At 40.2% G+C, this 27,666-nt stretch overlaps 1 protein-coding gene across 2 annotated transcripts in view; it reads left to right on the forward strand.

Annotated features, from left to right (window-relative positions):
• Nucleotides 1–27,666, forward strand: part of xpo4 (exportin 4) — a 249,078-nt gene that overhangs the window by 155,407 nt on the left and 66,005 nt on the right. For both annotated transcript variants that reach the window (XM_072577418.1, XM_072577416.1), the window contains 4 exons: nucleotides 7,291–7,429; nucleotides 13,674–13,790; nucleotides 17,513–17,666; nucleotides 21,201–21,313. In XM_072577418.1, coding sequence (XP_072433519.1) covers nucleotides 7,291–7,429; nucleotides 13,674–13,790; nucleotides 17,513–17,666; nucleotides 21,201–21,313 — 523 coding nt within the window. The remainder of the gene's footprint in view (nucleotides 1–7,290; nucleotides 7,430–13,673; nucleotides 13,791–17,512; nucleotides 17,667–21,200; nucleotides 21,314–27,666) is intronic.

Raw genomic sequence — 27,666 nt, forward strand, 5'->3', positions numbered from 1 at the left:
AAAAACCGCAGATAGGTTACTTCCAGGAAAGGTAAGAGAGGGAGTATGCAGGAGTATCCTGTGGCTATGCCCATCTCAAATAAGTATGCGGTTTTTGGAAAATGTAAGGGGTGATGGATTCTTAGGAATGTAGCACAGGCAGAGAGGTTTCTGATACTGAGGCTGGCTCTAACGTAACAAGGGGTACATCAACTTTCAAGCGATCGATTGTGATAGGGAACCCTCTACTCAGAGGCACAGACAGGCGTTTCTGCAGCCAACAGTGAGAAATCAGAATGCTGTGTTGCCTCCAGAGCCGGGTGCAGAATATTCTCAAAAGGGAGGGGGACCAGCAGGAGGCCGTTGTACATATTGGAACTAATGACATAAGAGGAGAAAAAGTTTGGATTCAGAGGAGAGAATACAGGAAGTTAGGCAGGAATTTTTAAAAATGAGGTCATCAAGGGTAGTAATGTCTGGATTGCTCCAGGTGCCATGAGCTAATGAGGGTAGAAATAGGAGGAAAGAGCAGATGAATGCATGGCTGGGGAGCTAGTGCGGGGGAGACGGGTTCACATTTTTGGATCATTGGAATCTCTCCTAGGGTAGAAGTCACCTGTTTAAGAAAGACGGATTGCACCTGAATTGGAAGGGGACGAATATACTGGCAGGGAGACTTACTGAAATTGCTCGGGAGGATTTAAGCTCGTAAGGTTTTTGTTGGGGGGGGTGGGGGAGTGACCTGGGGAGATACTAAGGAAAGAGATCAGTCTAAGACTGGTACAGTTGGGAAAAGGAACAAACCAGACAATCAGGGCAGACAGAAACAAAGCAGAGAACGAGGTAAGACTGATTAAATTAAACTACATTTATTTCAGTGTAAGAGACCGAACAGGTAAATACATAGAAAACTACTGGCAGTACAGGCCCTTCGGCCCTCGATGTTGTGCAGATCTGTCATACCAATCTGAAGCCCATCTAACCTACACTATTCCATGTACGTCCATATGCTTGTCCAATGATGACTTAAATGTACTTAAAATTGGCGAGTCTACTACCGTTGCAAGCAAAGCATTCCATACCTTTACTACTCTGAGTAAAGAAACTACCTCTGACATCTGTCCTATATCTATCACCCCTCAATTTAAAGCTATGACCCCTCGTGTTCACCGTCACCATTCTTGGAAAAAGGCTCTCCCTGTCCACCCTATCCAACACTCTGATTATCTTATATGTCTCTATTAAGTCACCTCTCAACCTTCTTCTCACCAACGAAAACAGCCTCAAGACCTTCAGCCTTTCCTTGTAAGACCTTCCCTTGATACCAGGCAACATCCTAGTAAATCTCCTCTGCAACCTTTCCAAAGCTTCCACATCCTTCTTATAATGCGGTGACCAGAACTGTATACAATACTCCAAGTGCGGCCACACCAGAGTTTTGTACAGCTGTAGCATAACCTCATGGTTCCGGAACTCGATCCCTCTATTAATAAAAACCATAACACTGTATGCCTTCTTAACAACCCTGTCAACCTGGGTGGCAACTTTCGAGGATCTGTGTATCTGTATACCGAGATCTCTCTGCTCATCTACACTACCAAGAATCTTACCATTAGCCCAGTACTTTGCATTCCAGTTACTCCGACCAAAGTAAATCACCTCACACTTTTCCGCATTAAACTCCATTTGCCACCTCTCAGCCCAGCTCTGCAGCTTATCTATGTCTCTCTGTAACCTACACCATCCTTCGTCACTATCCACAACTCCACCAACCTTAGTGTTGTCTGCAAATTTACTAACCCACCCTTCTACACCCTCATCCAGGTCGTTTATACAAATGACAAACAGCAGTGGACCCAACACCGACCCTTGCGGTACACCACTAGTAATTGGACTTCAGGATAAACATTTCCCACTCTCTGTCTTCTTTCAGCAAGCCAATTACTGATCCAACTGCTATATCTACCAGAATCCCATTCCTCCGCATTTTGTACAATAGCCTACAATGGGGAACCTTATCGAACACCTTGCTGAAATCCATATACACCACATCAACCAACTTACTCTCATCTACCTGTTTGGTCACCTTCTCAAAGAACTCAATAAGGTTTGTGAGGCACGACCTACCCTTCACAAAACCGTGCAGACCGTCCCTAATCAAATTATTATCCTATCTCTTATAACCTTTTCCAACACTTTACCAACAAATGAAGTAAGGCTCACTGGTCTATAATTACCAGGGTTGTCTCTACTCCCCTTCTTGAACAGGGGAACCACATTTGCTATCCTCCAGTCTTCTGGCACTATTCCTTTAGGCAATGACGATTTAAAGATCAATGCCAAAGGCTCGGCAATCTCCTCCCTGGTTTCCCAGAGGATCCTAGGATAAATCCCATCCGGCCCAGGGGACTTATCTATTTTCACACTCTGCAGAGTTTCTAATACCTCTTCCTTGTGAACCTCAATCACACCTAGTCTAGTAGCCTGTATCTCAGTGTTCTCCTCGACAACATTATCGTTTTCTAGAGTGAATACTGTCGAAAAATATTCATTTAGTGCTTCCCCTATCTCCTCTGACTTCACACACAACTTCCCACCACTATCCTTGATTGGCCCTAATCTTACTCTTGTCATTCTTTTATTCCTTAAATACCTATAGAAAGCCTTAGGGTTTACCCTGATCTTATCCACTACCAACTTCTCATGTCTCCTCCTGGCTCTTCTGAGCTCTCTCTTTAGGTCTTTCCTGGTTACCCTGTAATCTTCAAGAGCACTAACTGAGCCTTCACATCTCATCCTAACATAAACCGCCTTCTTCCTCTTGACCAGAGATTCCACTTCCTTCGTAAACCACGGCTCCTGTGCTCTACAGCTTCCTCCCTGCCTGACAGGTACATACTTATCTAGGACACTCAGGAGCTTTTCCATGAATAAGCTCCATATTTCTAATGTGCCTATGCCCTGCAGTTGCCTTCCCCATCCTATGCTTCCTAAATCTTGCCTAATCGCATCGTAATTGCCTTTCCTCCAGCTGTAACTCTTGCCCATGGTATACTCCTATCCCTTTCTATCATTAAAGTAAACATAACAGAATTGTGATCACCAAAGTGCTCACCCACTTCCCAGTCTAACACCTGTCCGGGCTCATTACCCAGTTCCAAATCTAATGTGGCTTCGCCCCTTGTTGGCCTGTCTACATACTGTGTCAGGAAGCCCTCCTGCACACACTGGACAAAAACTGACCCGTCCATAATACTCATACTATAGTGTTCCCAGTCAATATTTGGAAAGTTGAAGTCTCCCATGACAACTACCCTGTCTCTCTCTCTCACTCCTATCAAGAATCACCTTTGCTCTCCTTTCCTCTACATCTCTGGAACTATTCGGGGACCTATTGAAAACTCCCAACAGGGTGACCTCTCCTTTCCTGTTTCTAACTTCAGCCCATACTACCTCAGTTGACGAGTCCCCAAACATCCTTTCTGCAACTGTAATACTATCCTTGACCAACGATGCCACACCTCCACCTCTTTTAACATCTTCTCTGTTCTTACTGAAACATCTAAATCCTGGAACCTGCAACAACCATTCCTGCCCCTGCTCTAATCATGTCTCCGAAATGGCCTCAACATCGAAGTCCCAGTTACCAACCCATGCTGCAAGTTCACCTTATTCCGGATGCTCCTGGCGTTGAAGTAGACACACTTCAAACCAATGTCTTGCTTGCCGGTGCCATCTTGCATCCCTGAAACCTGATTTTGGACTTCCCTACTCTCAACCTTTTTCTATACTCGAACTACAATTTTGGTTCCTATCCCCCTGCTGGATCACTTTAAACCCACCCCAATAGCCTTAGCGAATTCCCCCCCCCCCCCCCCAGGATATTGGTACCCCTCTGGTTCAGATAAAGACCATCCTGCTTGTAGAGGTCCCACCTACCCCAGAAAGAGCCCCAATTATCCAAGAATCCAAAACTCTCCCTCCTGCACCATCCCTGTAGTCACGTGTTCAACTCCTCTCTCTCCCTATTCCTTGCCTCACTAGCACGTGGCATGGGCAACAAACCAGAGACAACAACTCTGTTCGTCCTAGCTCTAAGCTTCCATCCTAGCTCCCTGAATTTCTGCCTTAAATCCCCATCTCTCTTCCTACCTATGTCATTGGTGTCTATGTGGACCACGACTTTGGGCTGCTCCCCTTCCCCCTTAAGGATCCCAAAAACGTGATCAGAGACATCACGAACCCTGGCACCTGGGAGGCAACACACCAACCGTGGGGGTCTCGTTTCCACAGAACTATGGAGTCCCCAATGACTACGCTCTGCTCCTCTTCTCCTTTTCCTTTTGAGCAGCAGGGACAGACTCTGTGCCAGAGCCCTGTACCCCACTGCTTTCCCCTGGTAAGTCATTCCCCCCCCCCCCTCCAACAGTATCCAAAATGATATACTTCTTGTTGAGGGGAATGGCCACAGCGGATCCCTGCACTGCCTGCCGGTTCCCTTACCGTCCCCTGACACTAATCCATCTGCCTTTTTCTTGTACCTTAGGAATGACTACTCCCTGTAACTCCTCTCAGTAAACCCCCCCCCCCCCCCCGCCTCCCGAATGATCCGAAGTTCATCCAGCTCCAGTTCCCTAACGCAGTTTTCGAGGAGTTAGAGTTGGGTGTGCTTCCCATAAATGTAGTCAGGAGGGACACTAGTGGTGACCTTTACCTCCTACATTCTGCAGGAGGACCATTTAACTGCCCTAAGGAATTTAAGTGTGTACAAGAACATTTTCCGATTCAGTATGTGGATGTACTGATGAGAGAAGGTGCACAGCTTGTCCTACTCTTGGGAAAATAAGGCAGGGCAAGTGACTAAGGTGTCAGTGAGGGAGCACTTTGGGGCAAGCGACCATAATTCTATTTGTTTTTCAATAGTGATGGAAAAGAATAGACCGGATCGAAAAGTTGAAGTTCTAAATTGGAGGAAGGCCAATTTTGACAGTATTAGGCAAGAACTTTCAGAAGTTGATTGGAGGGGGGCAGATGTTCACAGGTAAAGGGATGGCTGGAAAATGGGAATCCTTTGAAAATGAAATAACGAGTCCAGAGACAGTATGTTCCTGTTAGGGTGAAAGGAAAGGCTGGTAGGTGTAGGGAATACCAGATGACTTGAGAAATTGGGGTTTTGGTCAAGATAAAGATGGAAGAATATGTCCGGTATAGGCAGCAGAGATCAGATGAGTCCTTAGAGTATAAAGGCAGTAGGAGCGTACTTTAGAATGAAATCAGGAGGGCATATAGAATTAAGAAGAATCCAAACGGATTTCATAAATATATTAAGGACAAAACTGGGGAGAGAATTAGGCCCCTTAAAGATCAGCAAGGCTATGTGTGGAACCGCAGGAGATACTAAATGAGTACTTTACATCGGTGTTTACTGTGGAGAAGGATATGGAAGGTATAGAACTAAATAGTGACTTCTTGAAAAATATCCATATTACAAAGGAGGTGGTGCTGGACGTGTTAAAATGCATAAAAGTGGGTAAATGCCCAGGAATTTGATCAGGTGTACCCTAGAACTCTGGGAAACTGGGGAAATAATTGCTGCGCCTCTTGCTGATATATTTGTGTCATTGATAGCCACAGGTAAAGTGCTAGAAGGGTGGAGTTTGGCTAATGATCCACTATTTAAGAAAGGCGGTAAGGAAAAGACAGGGCACTACAGACTCGTGAGCCTGATGTCGGCAAGCTGTTGGAGGGAATCCTGACTGACAGGATTTACAGGTATTTGGAAAGGCAAGGACTGATTAGGGATAGTCAACATGGCTTTGTGCAGGGGAAATCATGCCTTACCAACTCGATTGCATTTTTTGAAGTAAAGAGAATTGATTAGGGCAGAGCAGTGGATGTGATCTATATGGACTTCAGTAAGACGTTCAATGAGGTTCCTCATTGTAGACTGGTTAGCAAGGTTAGATCCTATGGAATACAGGGAGAACCAGCCATTTGGATACAGAACTGGCTCCAAGACAGAAGACAAGATGGTGATGAGGAGTTGGTTTTCAGACTGGAGGCCTGTGATCAATGGTATGCCACAGGATTGGTGCTGGGTCCACTGCTTTTCGTCAGTAATGTAACTGATTTGCATGTCGTTGTAAAGGAAGTCAAAGGGAATTTTCTTTTTGGCTCCTGCCTGATGTACCCGAGATCTTGCAATGTGGCAGGGTACTCGTTCAGATCGCACCTAGACCAGAATTTACCACTACATAACTGAGATTACAAAGCCAGTTGAAAGTCCACCTGAGAAAAATAGTTCCAGTGTAAAAATACTATATTAGTATCAGTAATACTGTAGTATCAGTACACACAATAGACGGTCACTTAATCATTTATTATTAAATAAACATATCAGTAGCCCTTGGCTCTTTTAACTATTAAAAGTTGATCTAAGTCTGCCATACATAAATGCAGTGACCTGTCTCCACTACTTTCTGTGTAAGAAAATTTTGAGTGACAAACATGTGACAGAAAAAATACTTTGCATCATCTCCATCTTAAAACGGAGAGCTCTTATTTTTAAACTCCCCTAATTCTAGTCTTCCCACGAAGATGAAGCATTCTTCCACTCTGTCACATCCCCTCAGGATCTTGTATATTTCAATAAGACCACATTTCACCAAAAAATCCAATCAATGGATATAGGCCTTGCCTGCCTAAGCTTCCCCCTTAGGAAAGCTCTCCCATCCCAAGAATGAGTGGAGTTAATCTTCTCTGCATTGCTTCAGATGCAGTTCTATCCATTTTCAAATAATGAGACCAAAACCTTAGCGAGTACTAGATGCAGTCTCACCAACTCTTTGTACAGTTGCAGTAAAACTTCTTTACTTTTATATTCCATTCAGGTTTGATTAATCACCAAAATTTCATTTAACTTTCTGTAGCTGCATACTATATTTTGAGATTCCCACGGCACTCATTGCGCAGTCTCAAGTTCTGCAATCCATTTAAGTAGTATACGGTGTTTCCTATTATTCTTGTCAATATCAACAAATTCACATTTTTATACATTGTGCTCTAGCAATTTTTTTGCCCACTCTCTTAACCTATATATACTCTGTTGCTGACTGTTTATACCCTCCCCATAAATTACTTCCTCAACTTGTGATATAGTTGGTAATCTGGAAGGTTGAGTGCAAATGCGCTAAAAGGCAATTGAGTTGAATTTCTTTTAACACACTATCTTTGTATTTGATGTGTTATTGATCATAGCTAGCAAAGTTGAAAATTATATCTTAAAATTAGTTAATATTTCTTTTGTTACAGCCTTCAGAAATATGTTCGAGAACAGATATTATTAGCAGTAGCAGTAATTGTAAAGCGAGGCTCATTGGACAAAACCATTGTCTGCAACAGCATCTTCCATGAAGTCAGCCACTTAATAAGCAGTGGTAACCCAGCAGTGGTAGGTACTCAATGCTCACTTTGGTTTTCAGATTGTTGTTGATACTGCTACCTTTCCTTGCACTATTGCTTTGCATATTTGTCACTTCTCAGAAGGTTTAAAGCCTAGTGCGAAAATGCTTTCAATTGTCAAAAAATGAATATAGGAGTAATATTCCAATGTATCCAAATGGAAACTATTTAACTTTTCACCCATCTCCACAAAGCTATCATCATCATCAGCCTTTTATTGAGAACTAATAATTTTCCATTTTGTAATCTTTCTAACCCCAGCCTCTCCTCTGTCTGATACTGTCAACAGTTCATCTTGTCTCCATATTGGTTTAGCTCCTGGACATCCAACGTCCTCAATAGACTTAATGTTCACCACATCTGTCAGCGGCGTTGCTGTCTGAATTGTCTATAAGGTGGACTGCAATAGATTTACTAAGGTCCTCCTCCTGCAACATTTTAGGAATGCCATCCACTCTGAATTTTGCCATCAAGTGGATAGGATAAATAGACAAGATCTGTTCCCTGGGTTGGGGGAGTCTAAAATTAGAGGACATAAGTTTAGGGTGAGAGAGGAAAGATTTAAAAGGGACCTGGGATCAACTTTTTCATGCAAAGGATGGTATGTGTATGGAATGAGTTGCCAGCCGAAGTGGTGGAGGCTGGTACAATTACAACATTTAAAAGGTACCTGGATGAGTACATAAATAGGAAGAGTTTAGAGGGTTATGGGCCAAGTGCTGGCAAATGGGGCTAGATTAGCTTGGAATATCTGGTTGGCATGAATGAGTTGTACCAAAGGGTCTGTTTCCGTACTGTATATCTCTATGATTCTGAGTTTAAATTTTGTGCAATCCTGACAAACGTTGTCAATTAAAGAATACTGACATTCCAATATTCCAATATTTTGGAAATCTACATCTGTCAGAGCAGTGACACACCCAAGGGCATGAGTGGTTTAATGGCAAGGTTGTTTCTCTCGCTCTCTCTCACCCACTGGCATGCAGCCCACACACCTCTGCTGTGTCTGCACCAACACCCCCCTCCCCACCCAAGCACCATCACCAGCACATTGATTAAGGCAGTACTGCACAGATATGCACACATCCCTGATCTCTGTTTGGATTCTTTCAATGAGATGTGTTTCTTGCACATAAACTCTGAGCAAGTATCCAAGTATTGATTTGAATAATGCTACAATCAAGGAAAAGGAGGGGCATTTCTGAACTGCAAGAACCATTCTGTTCCTGATCTAATTAGTAAAGCAGCATTGCTGAAATCTGGTGTTGGGAACTATGTTGGACCAGTTGTTTGTGAAGGAACATTTGGGCAAGTGTGTTCGTTAATCAAAATGTTTAAACTAGTCATGGAGAAAATAAAGGAGCAATCTAAGTAGAACTTCAAAATTGGAAGAATGTTAACTTCGATGAGATGAGTGGGATATAGCCAGAGTAAACCAGAATCAAAGATTGACACAGATCCTTAGAAGATGAGGGAAATAGAGAATATGATGAAATCAAAAGAAGGGTCTGTATCATACCTGTCAGGTGAATTCTTCAAACATCTGCCAGGCCAAATGTGTAAATTGATAGGATAAGTAATGTGGAAAATGTGACTGACAAAGAAATAATGAGAATAGAATGGCAGTTAACTTAAAAAGAAATTCTCAAATCTTTTGCTGACATGTATGTGGTAAGCAGGAGATAAGAGGTGGGGTGGAATCTTTTCAAACCAAAGGGACTGATGCATGCTTCAGGGCACAGGGCAACGCTAGAATACATAATGACTATTTGTACTGATGTTTACTGGGTGAGGGATGGCATTAATGAATATGAAAGGTCAGAAATTGAGACCACTTTTTTAAAGATGTGTTTATTCATTCGCAGGACATGGATATCGCTAGCCAGGCCAGCATTTATTGCCCAGAATGCAACTCCATTGCTGTGGGTCTGCTAGTTGTAAATGACTTGGGCATTGAAATACAAAGTGAAATTTCAAAGATTTCCAACGGCATCAAACTTGGAAGTGAGGCAAACAGACTGATGCCAACTGACTACAATAGTACACTGATCAGTAAAATGGGCAAATAGTGGATGGAGTTTCACAGTGCTCAATTTTGATGGAGAGGTTAAATTAGATTCACTAAAAAGGTGTCATCACCTTAATTTTAGGAGAGAAAATTTCTCTTAACATCTTTTGTGGGTGGGGGGGGGGAAGAAAGGGAATGTTTTTGTAAGAAATGGATCTATAATCCATGTAGAAAATGTACTTGTGCAGAATTCCTTCACTCCTTTTTTAGGATTCTCACTGTCTTATTGGAGGATTTTGGCTGATTCTAGATTTGCAAAAAACATTAATACTCAAGATAGCTTTTACACATGTTAGAAATATTAGGTTACTGAGTTCTGGTTGTCAAATTGTAAGTAACAAGATTATGAGCATGTTATTATTCATGGAAAAGTTTTGAATCTAGTGTAATTTTCACAAACAATTGCTTTATGAACTATTTCGTGCCCACATAAATTTGATGAGGTATTGACCTTTTGTGATATGTTAAAATTTGACTCCTCTGCCATACTGCAACGATTCAATGTTTTGATATATTTTAATATTCTCTGACTGGGTTTGAATACACTTAAACTACCAAGGTCAAGGTATTACTCATGAGTGGCACTTCTGAACTGAAATGCTGCAGCTGACCCAACAGCATTACTTCAGCTGTTGTGTGCAGCTGTATAAATAGAAACACACTGGTAGCATACTTGCCGTGTACTGTGATTAACTAGGTAGGAAGACACATAGCAATTTCCCTCTAGACATTGACTTCACAGACATAGCTTTGAACATTAACACTTCAGCAGACCCCACCTTGGCACCATATGGTCTGGGCTTCTAGCCAATTGCTTTGAAGTTATAACAATGCTGACAATGATCTTTGGGATAAATCTACAGGGGGAGAGAAAGCATTGAGATTGATTCAAAATTGTCATTCCAAGAATGCATCACATTTCCCCCTCGAGTTGTTGCATGACTAATGCATGATTTCACAATTGTGTGCACAACAGTAAACCTGCAACAAAGCCATGACATTTTATGCTATCTCCTGTTCAGCAGCATTATTTTTATAACTTAAGGGAAGGAACAATTGCAATCTTGTTTTTTTTTGCCACTGCATATCAATTTTAAAAAAAAAACAAATCTCATGTATCGAAGTCCAGGTGAATTTGCTGTTTGTAGGATTAGTATTCATTGGTGTGGACATGATGGCACAAATGTTTTTTTAACATGATCCAAAACACACTTTGCCTCAGCTGTTGTTTTTTTTTGCCAACTTCATACACGCTTATGTGCCAACAAGTGCTTTCAGATCTTCTGCCTCTGGTCACCTCTGCATCCCGTTTTTCCTCTGTTCTATTTCAGTACTAGAACTTTCAGCTGTCTCTGTGTGACACTATAGAACTCTTTTCCTAAATCAAACCGCCTTGCTGTATTTCCACTCTTTGAAAGACTTTAAGGAAATTTATCTTTTGACGTTGCCTTTGGTCCAGGCACAAATCACTTTTACCTTTATTTAGCACCTTGGGGAGTTTACTACATTAAAGATGCTAATTCAAATTATTAACTTCTTATTGGGTTACAGTTTCACTATTCTTGTTTGTGGCTGAGGTGTAGTTTTTGACACAGTGGACCACACTGTCCTCACTCACTGTCACTTTCTCATTGCCCACCTTATTGACTTCCTTATTTCTAGTCTTAGTATTCTGGAATAGCCAGATGCTGCCAGCACTAATTTCACTTTTCACCCCTGCATTACTATCTCTGTAGTTGCTCCTAGGGTTGTTCCTTACCCTCATCTTCCATTTAACTGTCATGTATAATCTTGGAAGACATCACTGAAATAATGAAGTACTGTTTTCATTATCCTTCTTGCATCCTCCACTGCCTTGGTGATATTAGATTACCGATCTGGCAGCAAGTTTAGATGAACAACAATTATTCCAGTTAGTTATTGGAAAGTACAATTACAAAATCTGTAACCTTACCATGGATTATTTCCCCTCCCTAGATAGTGTGAGATTGAACTGTCTGTTTACAATACTGTTGTTGTGGTTCTGTTCGCCGAGCTGGGAATTTGTGTTGCAGACGTTTCGTCCCCTGTCTAGGTGAGATCCTCAGGGCTTGGGAGCCTCCTGTGAAGCGCTTCTGTGATGTTTCCTCCAGCATTTATAGTGATTTGTATCTGCCGCTTCCGGTTGTCAATTCCAGCTGTCTGCTGCAGTGGCCGGTATATTGAGTCCAGGTCGCTGTGCTTATTGATTGAATCTGTGGATGAGTGCCATGCCTCTAGGAATTCCCTGGCTGTTCTCTGTTTGGCTTGTCCTATAATAGTAGTGTTGTCCCAGTCAAACTCATGTTGCTTGTCATCTGAGTGTGTGGCTACTAAGGATAGCTGGTCATGTCATTTCGTGGCTAGTTGGTGTTCATGGATGCGGATGCAAGGACTGCACAAAACACGACATAGGGCAAACAGGAAGACAGCTAACGATCAGGGGACGAGACGTCTGCAACACAAATTCCCAGCTGAGCGAACAGAACCTTAACAACAAGCACCCGAGCTACAAATCTTCTCCCAAACTTTGTTTACAATACTAGAATCCTATTTAATCCCAAGCTGAGTTACTGACCCCATATCCTCTTTAACAAGATGAGTTACTTTCCACCTCCGTGATATTATTCATTTCTTGTTGTTCATTCAACCTTCTGACTCAACAATTTTACTGCTCTCTCATTAACCTTTCATTCAAAATTTGTATCTATGTACTAGTTACCCTTCAGCTATCATTGGTGTGCTCATTGATCTGTATTGGTTCCCGGTCTTCAAATGCTTTAGATTTAAACTCTTCCAGGGCCTATCTCTTTAAGCTACATCGGCCTTCAATCCTTGGCAGATTCTACATTCCTTTCATTCTGTACCCCTTAAGTACCCCAATTCCACTATCTCAACCTTCATGTCACCATTCTACAGGGGGAGAATTGTGTTCCTTCCCTGTAAGTTATAAAAATAATGCCGCTGAATAAGTGATGACATAAAGAGTCATGGCTTTGTTGCAGGTTTACTGTTGTGCGCACAATTGTGAAATCATGCATTAATCATGCAACAGCTCGAGGGCGAAATGTGATGCATTCTTGGAATGACAATTTTGAATCAATTTCAATGCTTTCTCTCCCCTGTAGATAATGATGGCTTCAGCTGATTGTTTGCCAATCCCTTCTGAAGCTTTTGCACCTCCAACTCCTTTGAGGCCCTCCCTTAAAGTGCACCTCTTTGACTAAGCTTTTAGTCACCACCTTGTAGGGCTTTATTTATCTTTGGTTAATATGTAAAGCACCCTGGATTGCTTTTCTCCATTTCTGTTTGATGAACACGACTGCCGTAATAGAATGAATACTCCCCACTTGCCTGAAAGAACATAGCTTTAACAACACTCAAGAAGCTCGATGTTATCCAGGATAATGCAAACTGCTTTATTGGCACAAATATCCACTGCTCCCACCTCCAGTGCTCAGTGGCAGCGGTGTGTACTATCAGCAAGATGCACTGCAGAAATTCACCCAAGCTCCTCACATATCAAAACCCATGACCAGTTCCATCCAGAGGGTCAAGGCAGTAGATGTATGAGAACACCTGCAAGTTCCCCTTCACGCTACTCACCACCCTGACTTGGAAGTATACCACAATTCTTTTAATGTTGGGTAAAAATCCTGGAATTCCCTCCCTAATGCCATTACAGGCCCATCTAGAGCAGATGGACTGTAGTGGATCAAAAAAGCAGCTCACCATTACCTGCTTGTCAACTAGGGATGGGCAATATATGCTGGCCATGTCAGCAACACCCACATCTCATGAGAGTAACAAAAACTGATCTTTCCCAACACAAGCTGCCTGAAAATCAGGGAAATTTGTGGCAATTCTACTGCCTGTGGCATTTTGTTCTAGGTATTGCAGGTTCTTCCCAGCATCTGACATTTCTCCTGTCCCTTACTTATTTCTTCTCCGCACTATTGCTTTCAGCTTCTATGCGCCCCTGCGCACCCCCCCCCAAAACCTCTGTCTTTTTCTTTTCATACACAGACTTGCAACTTTAAGATGGTGGTACTATAATGCATTATTGCAATATTTGTTGTTTGTATAGTTTTTAAAGTTGTTTATAATATAACTGTAAATGTTAATATTACTTGAACTTGTCTTGCAGCAAACATTGGCGTGTTCAATCCTCACAGCATTATTAAGTGAGTTCTCAAGTTCCACTAAAACCAGCAACATTGGTCTCAGTATGGAATTCCATGGAAGCTGCAAGAGAATATTTCAGGTAAAGTTTGTGTTAATGTGCATCTTAAAATAAAATGGTGTATGTTTTAGGAAGTAATGAAACTATACATCTGAATGCACAGACCATTATGTCTAGCCATCTTTGAGTTGGACTATTATTTGAGATCTGGAAATTATAATAAGTTTATCCTTTAATATTAATTTAATATTTCAAAGCTTTGCATTTGTGCCTCTTTGTCATTAGTGCTTATCATGAGATAATCACGAGACCAAGTTTAAATATATCCTAAACTTTGGCAGGATGCTCTTGTCCCCTAAGACGTGATGTTGTTCTTTCACTCTTCACCTTAACTGTTTTACCTGATACCAGAATATCTGGAAGCTGCTGCAACAATGAGAAATAAACAGTGAGTTAGGCATGAGAAGTAGCTAAATGTTTTGAATTAACTTGAGAAACTAAATAAAAGACAGGTGCAGCTGGAATCACTCTGCTTATTTTACCTTCTAATACTCTTAAAATATGAACGTATAAAGAACCCCAAATGGGAGAAAGTTATATTGTCTTGTAGTGTCTGTTGTGGGACCAGATGTTATTGGAGTTTTAACTACATTTTTCTTCTCTTTGCTCATGTGACTTTTTATTTACAAAATGATCATGCACTCCTAATGAGTATTGTCATTCTGCTTTGTTTTGATTTTACACAATAATTTGCACCATTCCATAGAGAATAGCTTGACAACACTCCTTCCCACTCGTATAGTCTGTTTCTTTGGGGCTGTCATTTGGAATCTACTTGTTTTCTTTGAGGGTACAGCTTTATGTGCTGGATTTGCCCTCTTGCCCTTCAGCAAATAACATAAATTAATGAGCATTGCAGTTAAATGTCACAGAGTCATAGAGATGTACAGCATGGAAGCAGACCCTTTGGTCCAACCTGTCCATGCCGACCAGATACCCAACCCAATCTAGTCCCACTTGCTAGTACCTGGCCCATATCACTCCAAACCCTCCTATTCATATACCCGTCAAAATGCCTCTTAAATGTTGCAATTGTACCAGCCTCCACCACATTCTCTGGCAGCTCTTTCCATACACGTACCACCCTCTGCATGAAAAAGTTGCACCTTGGGTCTCTTTTTTTATATCTTTCTCCACTCACCCTAAACTTATCCCCTCTAGTTCTGGACTCCCCGACCCCAGGGAAAAGACTTTGTCTATTTATCCTATCCATGCCCCTCATAATTTTGTAAACCTCTATAAGATCACCCCTCAGCGTCCGATGCTCCAGGGAAAACAGCCCCAGCCTGTTCAGACTCTCCCTGTAGCTCAAATCCTCCAACCCTGGAAACATCCTTGTAAATCTTTTCTGAACCCTTTCAAATTTCACAACATCTTTCCGATAGGAAGGAGACCAGAACTGCACGCAATATTCCAAAAGTGGCCTAACCAATGTCCTGTCCAGCCGCAACATGACCTCCCAACTCCTGTACTCAATACTCTGACCAATAAAGGAAAGCATACCAAATGCCTTCTTCACTATCCTATCTACCTGCGACTCCACTTTCAAGGAGCTATGAACCTGCACTCCAAGGTCTCTTTGTTCAGCAACACTCCTTAGGACCTTACCATTAAGTGTATAAGTCCTGCTAAGATTTGCTTTCCCAAAATGCAGCATCTTGCATTTATCTGAATTAAACTCCATCTGCCACTTCTCAGCCCATTAGCCCATCTGGTCCAGATCCTGTTGTAATCTGAGGTAACCCTTTTCGCTGTCCACTACACCTCCAATTTTGGTGTCATCTGCAAACTTACTAACTGTACATCTTATGCTCACATCTAAATCATCTACATAAATGACAAAAAGTAGTGGACCCAGCACTGGTCACAGGCCTCCAGTCTGAAAAACAACCCTCCACCACCACCCTCTGTCTTCTACCTTTTGAACCAGTTCTGTATCCAAATGGCTAGTTCTCCCTATATTCCATGAGATCTAACCTTGCTAATCAGTCTCCCATGGGGAACCTTGTCGCACGCCTTACTGAAGTCCATATAGATCGCATCTACTGCTCTGCCCTCGTCAATGTTCTTTGTTATTTCTTCAAAAAAACTCAATCAAGTTGGTGAGACATGATTTCCCATGCGCAACGCCATGTTGACTATCCCTAATCAGTCCTTGCCTTTCCAAATACATGTACATCCTGTCCCTCAGGATTCCCTCCAACAACTTGCCTACCACTGAGGTCAGGCTCACCAGTCTATAGTTCCCTGGCTTGTCTTTACCGCCCTCCTTCGGAGGCACCACGTTTGCCAACCTCCAGTCTTCCGGCACCTCACCTGTGACTACCGATAATACAAATATCTCAGCAAGAGGCCCAGCAATCACTTCTCTAGCTTCCCACAGAGTTCTCAGGTACACCTGATCAGGTCCTGGGGATTTATCCACCTTTAACCGTTTCAAGGCATCCAGCATTTTCTACTCTGTAATCTGAATATTTTGCAAGATGTCACCATCTATTGCCCTACAGTCTATATCTTCCATATCGTTTTCCACAGTAAATGCTGATGCAAAATATTCATTTAGTATCTCCTTCATTTTGTGCAGCTCCACACAAACGCCGCCTTGCTGATGTTTGAGGGGCCCTATTCTCTCCCGAGTTACCCTTTTGTCCTTAATATATTTGCAAAAACCCTTTGGATTCTCCTTAATTCTATTTGCCAAAGCTATCTCATGTCCCCATTTTGCTCTCCTGATTTCCCTCTTAAGTATACTCCTACTGCCTTTATACTTTTCTAAGGATTCACTCAATCTATCCTGTCTATACCTGACAGATGCTTCCTTCGTTTTCTTAACCAAGCCCTCAATTTCTTCAGTCATCGAGCATTCCCTATACTTATTAGCCTTCCCTTTCACCCTGACAGGAATGTACTTCCTTTGAATTCTTGTTATCTCATTTCTGAAGGCTTCCCATTTGGAAAATATTTAACCACGAGGCTGCATCACAAAGTAACCCAATACCATCTTATAATATTTTTTCACAACAACCTGTTCAGGGATGTTATGACACATATTTGGAGCAGTTGGGACTTAAATCCAGGCCTCTTAACTCAGAAGTAGGGAGACTACCACTCTGTCACAAGATCCCTCTTAGTCAACGTACTTCTAACAGAACTATTAATCAACAATCATGGACAAGAATCTGACCTAGTTTTTCTGTTCTCAGCTGAGGGGTAGAAAGAACAATTTCAGTGCATTTTATCTTCTTTGAGATCAACTAGTTCAGCACAAATCTGGGATGTTGCATTGTGGTTTTGTGATTTATATAGCCCAGATTTTCACTTTGTAAATTAGGTGAGTTTGCCCACCTTTAAATGGTAGCTGATCCATCAGGGAGGGCACCAAACTTATCAACAGAAATTGTACAGTGCTATTTCTATACTGCTGCTGGTTGCCTAATTCAAAATAAAAAAAAGAGAAACCAGGAAATGCAATCCAAAGCAGACTAGAACATAACTTTGAACTTAAACTACTCATGTTTGAAGCTGTTTGTTCTTTTCCAGAGATTAATGTTTCTTTTCGTCATTAATCTGCATGTTTTCCCAGAACATTAGATAAAATGAAGGCAGAGAGACAGGATCACTATAACAGATTTTATTCCTGGCTTTAAATAAAAATCAGACAGTCAGAATCATAATACTTGTTAGTATTGAATTTAACTAGATCACGTGTGTGTTTATTTTTGCTCTTGTTACCAAAAATACAGGAGGATGACCTTCGACAGATATTTGTTTTGACGGTTGAGGTGCTTCAGGAATTCAGCCGGCGGGAAAACCTCAATGCCCAGATGTCTTCTGTATTTCAGCGTTACCTTGCACTCGCTAACCAAGTCTTGAGTTGGAACTTCCTTCCACCGAATTATATCCTTTCAGTTTTATATTTGTGTTGTTAGCTTGTTTTGTGATCGGAGAAATAATAAAGCCTGACTGTATTTGGAGAGTATTTTTAACTAATTTTGGCTGAAGTGAACTTCCACTTTCTTTCATCCACAGAGACATTGTCTTTCAGCGATAGGACACTCAAATTTCCTGAATAGAATTTCTGTGCTGATCTGTTAGCTTATATAACTTGAAGAGATGGATGGGGCATTGCATCCTTGGCTGGAGAAGGATTGATGATCTGGAGTTCCAATTCTTTCCAACCCATTCTGAAGAAGACTCACTGGTCTCAAAATGTTAACTCTGCTTTCTTTCTACAGATGCTGCCTGATCTGTTGGGTTTCTCCCACAACTTCTGTTTTTTGTTTCAGACCTTCAGCATCTGCAGTTCTTTGTTTTATTCCAGATTATTGATCATTTTCTGATGGAATTTTTTTGTATAACATAATTGGCTGAGGGCAATATTTGATTTCAGTGTCGAAGCCTGTTCCCAAAATCAAATAACCGGCCAATATGCAAATCTGAAGTTGTGGACTTTGATGGTGGGCAGTACACATCCTCTGAAGCAGTACTAAGTAAGGATTCAATATCTTCAGTAATAAAGAACAAAATAAAACTAAGAGAAAGCACTGTAAATTGCAGTTTGGCACTTTTTAGAATAATCAAATTAAATTGTTATTGTTAGTTCTTCATTTTATAAGTTATGGTGATTTGAGAAGATTCTATGTAACAAAGATTGAAAATTGATTGACCCTTGACTGCACAGTCAAAATGGATAATTATAAAATGGTGGATTTAACAAGTACATAAATTCCAGGGAAAGTATGCCGGAGAAAATGCTGCTCTCCCTTATGTTGGATTGTACTAGTATAAGCAGAAATATGATGGTTTATCTGTTAATCCTTTACACTTAGTTCATGTACCTTTATGTAACTAATGATTGCTAGTTCTCTGAGCGTTGTTGTGAACTAAATAGTATAGCAATCCTATGGTGCCAAAATTGTCATCAGTGCATTAGTATGAATTGTCTTACTAAAAATAACAGGATGTGACTGCTAAATATTGTGGCTGGTTAAAATAGTGCCAATAAATCTAACTGCTTTGAAGAGATCGTGAGTTGTCTGGTGTAGTTCTGATCATTTGAGGCAAGTGCACAAGTTAAAATTTGATTTTGTTTTTAATTCTAGCTAAGCTATCTGTAATTTACTACTGGTACATCTTATAACTTTGAGAAAGTAGCTTTTTTTGTCCATAGTCTAACAAACGGAAAAGCCCATATATTGCATTTGAGCAGTTGTCTGTAGTGATCGTGGAGAGGTTTTACAGCTCTCTTACATCCTAGACGTCCTAAGTGATCTTTGTTATTGTTTTAATCAGCAGTAGGTATTAAGGCTAAGTGTTTACTGTATGGATCAAATTTCTACTTTCAATCTCTTAATCAGATCTTTGTATTTGTGATTCCTATATTAGTGTTTTTGGGAAGAGAGATTTATTTTGATGTGACTTCAGTTTGTTTGTATGTATGCTTAAACCTTATCTGTGGTTATCATGGGATTATAGCCTAAAATTTAATTGTAAAATAATTGCATGCCAAATGTTGATGTAACTTGTGACTTACAGGGTGCAAAACTATTGTTGTTTAAGCAGCTACCTGTAATCTTGGCCAAATGAGCGCATAGATTTTGCCAGAGCACAATAAAATCTGTGGAATGCCTCCCAAGTCAGAATAGTCAAACAATGCATGAGTGCAGCAGGCCCAAGCTATATATAGGTGTTCCTTTCAAGTGGGATGCTCTTCAGCTGTGCTGTTATTATTATGTGCACTTCACAGTTTTCTCTAAACGTATAAAGTAATTATCACGTAACTTTAGTCAGAGGTAAAATTTGCCAGACCTCCAGCAGCAGTAGTCAAGATATTGCTAATAGGTATGTAGGATTTTTACTTTTGTTTAGCTTTCCCATCACAATCAGTTTCAGAGATTAGATTCAGAGATTAATATCTCTATATGAAGTAGCATGTTAATTAATTTTGGTATTCACAAAAGAAACATAGTTATGTGTTTTTAGGTTGTTGCATGCATTTGTTGATGATGTTGAGTAGCTACTTCTAGTGGAGCTAATTGATGTGAAATTATGCTGGTCATTTGTCAGTTTTCTTTAAAATAAAGCATTGAATTTTATTTTCAAGTCAGCTGTAAATAATAGCAAACAGTCAATTTAATCTTGGCTTTTCTGTTATTAGGTCTGTAGAGTCCGTGTGTTGCTCAGTCACATATTAAAATGAAAATCCTAATATGCTGGTGTATGAGATCTTCACGTGAATGGTTTTGTCTGTGTGCTTGAGTCTCTACATTCTATAACAATGAAAATATGTCTTTAAGCAGCTTTTGTGTTTTTTAATCAAAAACAGTCACATTTTATTCTAAGGTTGGTCCAGAGTATCCATCAAGAAGAATTAAATAAAGCTGGCATGTTATTTTCCTAGAAACTACAACTCACAAGGGTTTTAGAGGTGAGTGGATAAGAGGAAAGTCAGATCAACCATGATCCTATTGAATGTGGAGCAAGATTGAAGGGCTGATCAAACTATACCTATTCCTATTTCTTATGGTCTTAAATATTTTGAGTCTGCAGTTTAAAAAAAAATGTATATTTAAGCCTTTTATGCCTCTGAAATGTTTTCCAGCTGATTCAGTATTTTTGAAATGTATTGAAGGTATTGTTCTAATGTAGGAAAATATGGCATTTTTCTTTGTATGGGAAGGTCCCTATTAGCAACAATGAGATAAGTAGCTAGTAATTTGTGGTAAATGATCAATTCAAGGATGTGTAAGTCATTAAGACAGCTTCTGCGTTTTGCATGTTGTCATGAGAATTCACCCGACCACCTAAGACGGCAAGACTGTTGAATGGTTCATATGAAAGTCTGCATCACTGACAGTGCAGCACACACGCAGGATTGCAATAAAGCATTTGTCTTTAGTATATGCTCAAGTCGCTGTAGTTGGGCTTGAACCCATGATCTCTGACTCTGGCAAGAGTATGACCACCCAGCCAAGACTGACACCTGTTGCATGTGCAAGTGCAGCATTAAAAGTATGTCACGGACTAATGACTGCAGTTGTCATTAATAAGTGTGTGTTTAACTTTAGTGTATATTAAAATGGTCATGGGGTTATCATGGAGGAAAGAAGCTGTAATATCACAAATCAAGGCATTTGTTAATTAAAGCTCCTGTTGCTGCCCCCCTTATCGTTTTAGTTGCTGTGCTTATTCATGTGATCATATCACAATGGAATGCCACATGATTGTAATCAAACTTTTATCTGCAACCATTCGTGGGTCTTGTTTCTGAACAGTTAAATGCTTTTATTGCTTGTCCTCATGCTGCAGTTATTCCATGTATTTAACATGGCTTAAAGTTTATTTCCATTACATTCTCCCTCTGAACTCATCTTGTAGCTAGGAAGTATTTTCCCCAGTAATGCTCCTCTATTGACCTTGACTCCAGATAACTGGGCAGGCATTATATAGCTATGTTTGAATCCTCCCAAAATGTGATGTTGAAGCCAACAGAATCCTGGCGCGAGACACTTCTGGACAGCAGAGTTATGGATCTTTTCTTTACAGTAAGTAGTATTCCAAATTTGTATTCGGTAATTGGGTTGAAGACAAGAGAAGTTGTAATTTTTGCAATTTATTTTAATTACTGATTGTTATGTTGGAGTCAGTCAACTCTTCCCTTTGAAGCTTTTCTTAAGTTATTTAAATATTTTAATTTTTTTTCAAGGAATTATGATATGGTCAGGTATGTTTTTGCTGTTTATCTACTGTTAGGTTTGTTCCAGAAGATATGGCATATATAATGCAAATGAGAGATGGCAATAATTGTCTTGATTAAAATTGCTTCGAATTAAAATTTTGTGCCACAACTGATTTAAAAAAAGTAAACCAGTAAATATAAATCATTGAATGTCTTTTAATTTGTATAATGCAACATTATCATCCCTTTGACCTTGAAGTAGTGCACTGTTAATCCTGAAATTTTCTTGGCTGCCAAAAATCAAGTCTGAGAATGGGTTTGGAAGTGTGGGCTTTGACACCAATGCTGGAGCAAGTGGGAGGCAAGTATATTGTTGAAATGGTCATCATCTGAACTATGTTGGAGCCATTCTTCAACTGAGTCATGTAATAGTAGATAGGGATTTAAACTAAATAGTGGGAGAGAGGAATTAAGTGAGAGATGATGTGACAATTTAAAGAGTGAGGGGACAAAGGTAAGACCAAAAAAAGCAAGGCAATTGGTAATCCACATGTGGTAGAAAAGGGCAGAATGTACCGCTTAGAATGTACCTGCAGGTGAGGCTGGAAGATATAAAAATAATAAAAAGACAGAACATTTGATTCTAAAAAAAAATGTACTAAGCATTCGCAACAACATAGATGAATAGATGAAAATCAACAGATATTATTTAATTCCCATTACAAAGGTATGGCTGCAGAGTGACCAATTCTGGAAATTGAATGTTCAAAGGTATTCAAAGTTATGAAGGATAGACCAAAAGAAAACAATGATGGGGTCATACTGTTAATATAAGATGAGCAGTTTTAGTATGTTGCTAACAGAGAATCACAGATCCAAAGATAAAAATGAAGAATCACTTCAGGTGAATAAACCTCAAAGGTATCAAATAATGGTTAGAGTTGTTTATAGACTACCAGAATGTAGTGGTGATGTAAGGCATGATATAAATTAGGAAATTAGAGAATTGTGAACAAGAGGGGATTTTAATCTATGTACAGAATGGAAAAACTTAGTACTGTGCGAGTTGAATTCCTAGAATGTATACAAAATGGTTTTCTGGAATAGGATGTTGAGCGAGCAGCAGGTTTACTGACAATTGTTAACTAACAGGTGCAGTCTCCATCACAATGTCTCTACCATTCAGAATCCACTTGCCAACCTATCAGCACTCTCCGCTTTTGCAGTGTAAATGTTATTTTTCCTTGACATTGGTAGATTTGAATTGTCTTGATAGTGCAAGATGAAAAACATTTACAAAATGTATTTTTTTTAGCAAAACTCAAATTTACATTGTGTTGAGGCACAAAAACTCTACTGAAAGTCATCTAAAAAAGGTTAACGAGAAGTTAAATATTGTGTTAGATCGAAAATAAAGGCTTATAAAGTTGCTAAAAGAAATAGTCTGATGAATTGAAAGCGATTTAGAATTCAGAACAGGAAGACCAAGAAATTGATAAAGTAATTAGTGTGTGAAAGCAAATTAGTTTGAAGTGTAAATAATTAACTGTAAAACCTTCTATGGGTAGGTAAAAAGAAAAGGCTAGCAAAGACTAGTGTGGGCCCACAACAGGCAGATACAGGAAAATATATGAAGGGAATAAGAAAAACTAAATAAATATTTTGTATCTGTCTCCATAGACGATGATTTAAAATAACTTCCAGGAATGCTAGTGAACCAAGGACTAGCAAGAATGAAGAACTGAGAGAAATAAGCATTGTACTGCAGAAATTAATCGGACAGAAAATTGGTAAATTCCCCAGATTGGATTATCTATATCTTAGAGTGTTGAATGGGATCCTAGATTTAGGGAGAGTGGTATATTGATAATCTTTAAAATTCTCTGAAACTGCTTCAACAGATTGGAATGCAGCAAATGTAACTCCAGTACCTCACGACCATTTTCTTTTTGTGTATCATTCCCAATATTTGAGAGAGGAGGGAGAGAGAACACAGGAACTAACCTGACAAGCATGGTAGGTTAAAATGATTTATTTTGAAGAATGTGATAACTTTGGAAATAATGGTAGGATTGGTCAGAATCAACATGGGGATATCATGTTTGACAACCTGGAGTTTTTTGAGGACATAACCAGCTCATTTTATGAGGGGATTCCATGACATGGTATACTTGGATTTTCAGAAGGCTTCTAATAGTGGCCCAGGCATGAAGTTAATAATTTTGAGCAGATTCAAGTAATTTAAATAATACAAGAGCATGGAATGCGAATTGGTCAAGAGGCAGAAAGTAGTAGGAATAAACAGTTCATTCTCAAAGTGGCATATTGTGATGAGGGCAGTATTACCGTACTTGAACCCCACTTTCTCGCAATCTAGATCAGTAATTTGTTTGTGGGGATCAAATAAAGTTTCCAAATACTGATGAGACAGAACTAGATGGGAGTAAGTGAAGGGAATGCAGAGAGGCTGCAAAGGGCTTAGTCAAGCTAAGTAAGTGGATAAGAAGGCGGCAAATGGAATACAATATGGAAAAATGTGAAATTTTCCACCTTCGTAGGAAAACAGAAAGTGTTTCTGAAATGATGAGAGATTGGTATGTGTTGATGCCCAAAGGAAGCTGGGTTTTCTTCTGCTTACGTTACTGAAAGCTAGCATGCCACTCAGCAAGTAGTTAGGAAAGATGGTATGTTGGGCTTTATTGCAAGGGGACTTGAGTACAAGAGTAAAAAAATTTCCCTATATTTTTACAGAGCCATGCTGAGACCATGCCTGAAAAGTTTGCTGCAGTTTTGGTCACTGTGACTAAGGAAGGAGCGCAAAAAATATTCACTATATTCACTAATTCCTGGGATAGTCAGATTGATCTATGAAGAGTGATTGATGAAACTGATCCTGTGTTCTTTAAAGTTTAGAAGGATAAGAAATATCATTTGAAGCATGTAAAATTCTTACAGGGCTCAAGAGGGCAGCTGCAGGCAAGATGATTTTCTTGGCTTGGGATGGTGTCTGCAACCAGGGACAGATTCTTAGAATAAGTAGTAGGCCATTTCGGACTGAGAATTTCTTCAGTCAGCAAGTGGTGAATCTTTGGAATTCTCTGACCTGGAGAACTTTAAAGGCTTAGTCACTAAGCATGTATAAGACAAATATCAATAGATGTTTGCATAGTACAGGCATCAAGGGACATGGTGATTGTGTGAGAAGAACACTGAGGTAGAAGATCAGCCATGATCAAGTTGAATAGTGACTGTCCTACTCATACTCCTACTTCCCGTTCCTAAATCCTATGTTCAGAGCATAGCCTTTCCAATACCTTGTTTCTATTGATTTGTATATCAGCCATTGCCTGTACTATCTCTGCTTTCAGTGATACTTTGTTGACATCCTGTTCATCAGTTAATACAAATAAAAAGGACTCATTCAGAATTCTAGCATTGCCCTCGTGGTCTTTGTTGTTAATAATATTTTACATGGAAAGTAAAATATAATCTATCAGAGTCAGCGTAGTTTTATAAAAGATAATCATATGTGACTAATCTGCTAGAGTTCTTTGAAAGTGTAACAGGCAATGTGGATAATGGGAGTTCTGTAGATGTTGTATAGATGCACTTCCAGAAGACATTTGATAAAGTACTGCAAAAGGTTAATACACATGGTACGATAACATAAGGTTAGGAATCATTTATTAGCTTATATGGAGGATTCGCTAACCAACAGAGAGAGAGATAAATGGATCTTTTTCTGATTGGCAAGCTGTTAGTGGTTGTCACAGGGTTTGTTCCTTGGGACCCCAACTACTTACAATCTGTATAATGACATGGATGTGGGCATAGAAAGTACTAAAGCCAAATTTTCAGATGACACTAAATTAGGTGGGAAATAATGTTGTGATGAAGAAATAAGAAATTTACAAATGGATTTGAAGAGGTTAGGTGAATTGACCAAAACTTGGCAGATGAAGCTTAACATGGATAAGTGAGGTTATCCGTTTTGGTTAGAGGAATAGAAAGGCAACTTATCTAAATAGGGAGCAACTTCAGAGTGCTTCAGTGTAGAGGAATCTGGTGTCCATGTGCATGAATTGCAGAAGAGTAGTATGCACAAACAGCAATTAACAAGGAAAGCAAATGGAATGTCGGCATTTATTGCTAAAGGAATATTGTATTAAAGGAGGAGTGTGTGGCTTCAACTGAATTGATGAGACTGAACCTAGAGTATGGTATACAATTTTGGTTCCCCTACTTGAGTTATGTTGATGCATTGGAAGCAGATCAGAGGAGGTTCACTAGATTGATTCCAAAGATGAGGGCTTGTCTTTTGAAGAGAGGTTGAATAGTTTAGGCCTATACGCTCAAGTTTAGAAGACTGACGGAAGGCCTAATTGTGAGACAGGGTGTGAAAGGGGATTGACAATGTAGATGTTAAAAGAATGTTTCCTCATGTGGGCAACTTAAAGCGAGAGGCCATAGTTTTCGGATAATGGGTAGCAGATTTAAAGCAGAGATGAGAAATGACTTCTCCCCAAGGTCATGAATCTGTGGGACGCATCAGTCCAGAGAATACTGAATGCTGGGACATCCAGTAAATTTAAAGCAAAGGTATTCAGATTTTAAATTCATTAATGGGTTTAAGGGTTGTGGAAAGTGAACAAGCAACTGGAGTTGAGGCCAAGTTGAGATCAGCCGTGGGCTGAATTGCCTACTCTTCCTAGTGGGCGTTATGTTCTTAAATTGTACAGGTTTGGCTGTAGACTGCTTCAGAATCTCAAAAGTAAACATTGGGCAGTCATCAGTGATCTACATACTTCTTACCTTTTATGATGTAGGGAAGGTCATTTGACAAAGCAGCTGAAGATGGTTTGGACTAGGACGCCAGCAGTGTCATTACTGCAGTGATGTTCTGGCGATAAATGAGCTCCAACAACTACAACAATCTTCCTCTCTACTAGTTATGCTGATGTGAGCAGAGAGCTTTTCCCCCTAATTCCCATAGATTCTAATTCTGCCAAGTCTGCTTAATGCCACACGTGATCAAACATGGATTTGACATCAAGTGCAGTCATTCTATCTTCTGGAATTCATCTCTTTTGTCATGTATGAACCAAGGCCATAATGAGGGCAGGAGCCAAGTGGCGCTGGTAGAACCCAAACTGAGCATCAGTCAGTAGGGTATTGGTAATCAAGTGCTACGTGGTAGCTTTGTGGATGATCCCTTCCATCACTTTACTGATGGTGAGAATAGATAAGGCAGTAATTAGCTGGTTTTGTCAAGGATATATCTCACAATTTTCCACATTTTCAGGTAGTTTTTGTGCAGCATTGTAACTGTATTGGAACAGCTTGGCTAAGGGCATGACACACTCTGCAGTGCTCGTGTACAGTAGTATTGCCATAATGTCATTGGAGTCCACAACCTTCGCAGTATCCAGTACCTTTCAGTGTTTCATCAGGTCAGATGGAGTGAATTGAGTTGGTTTAAGACTGACATGTTTGATGCTGGGGGACTTATGGAGGAAGCGGAGATAGATCATCCAATTAGCACTTCTGGCAGAACACTGTTGAAAATGTTTCGGTCTTGTATTTTGCACTGATGTGTTTGGTTCCTTCATTTCGGATGGGGGTATTTGTGGAGCTGCCACCTCCTCTTCATTGTGTAATGGTTCACTATCATTCACAAATGGATATGGCAGGATTGCAGGGCTTAGGTCTGATCCAGTGGACCTGGGATCATTAAGCCTTGTATGCCACTTCCACTGTTTGGCACGTAATTAGTCCTGTGTTGTCATTTCACTAGGTGACACCTCATTTTAGATATACCTGGTTCTTCTCCTGACAGAGATGAAAGTGGATACTGTAGATGCTGGAGATTACAGTCAAGATTAGAGTAGTGCAGGAAAAGCACAGCTGATCAGGCAGCATCCGAGGAGCAGGATAATCGACGTTTCGGGCAAAATGATGAAGGGCTTTTGCCCAAAACATCGATTTCCTGCTCCTTGGATGCTGCCTGACCTGCTGTGCTTTTCCAGCACTACTCTAATCTTGACTGTGCTCCTGACATATCCACTTGTACTCTTTACTGAACCAAAGTTGATTCCCAGTTCAATGTTGGAGTGGTGAATCTGTTACTATGATGTTTTGATAATTATAGCTAAGTCACTCATCTCACGCAGTTGTCTTACAGACACCGCTTGCTTAAAAAATACACTAAGTTTATTCAAT

Source organism: Chiloscyllium punctatum, chromosome 9 (assembly GCF_047496795.1).
Source record: "Chiloscyllium punctatum isolate Juve2018m chromosome 9, sChiPun1.3, whole genome shotgun sequence".
NCBI lineage: Eukaryota > Metazoa > Chordata > Chondrichthyes > Orectolobiformes > Hemiscylliidae > Chiloscyllium > Chiloscyllium punctatum.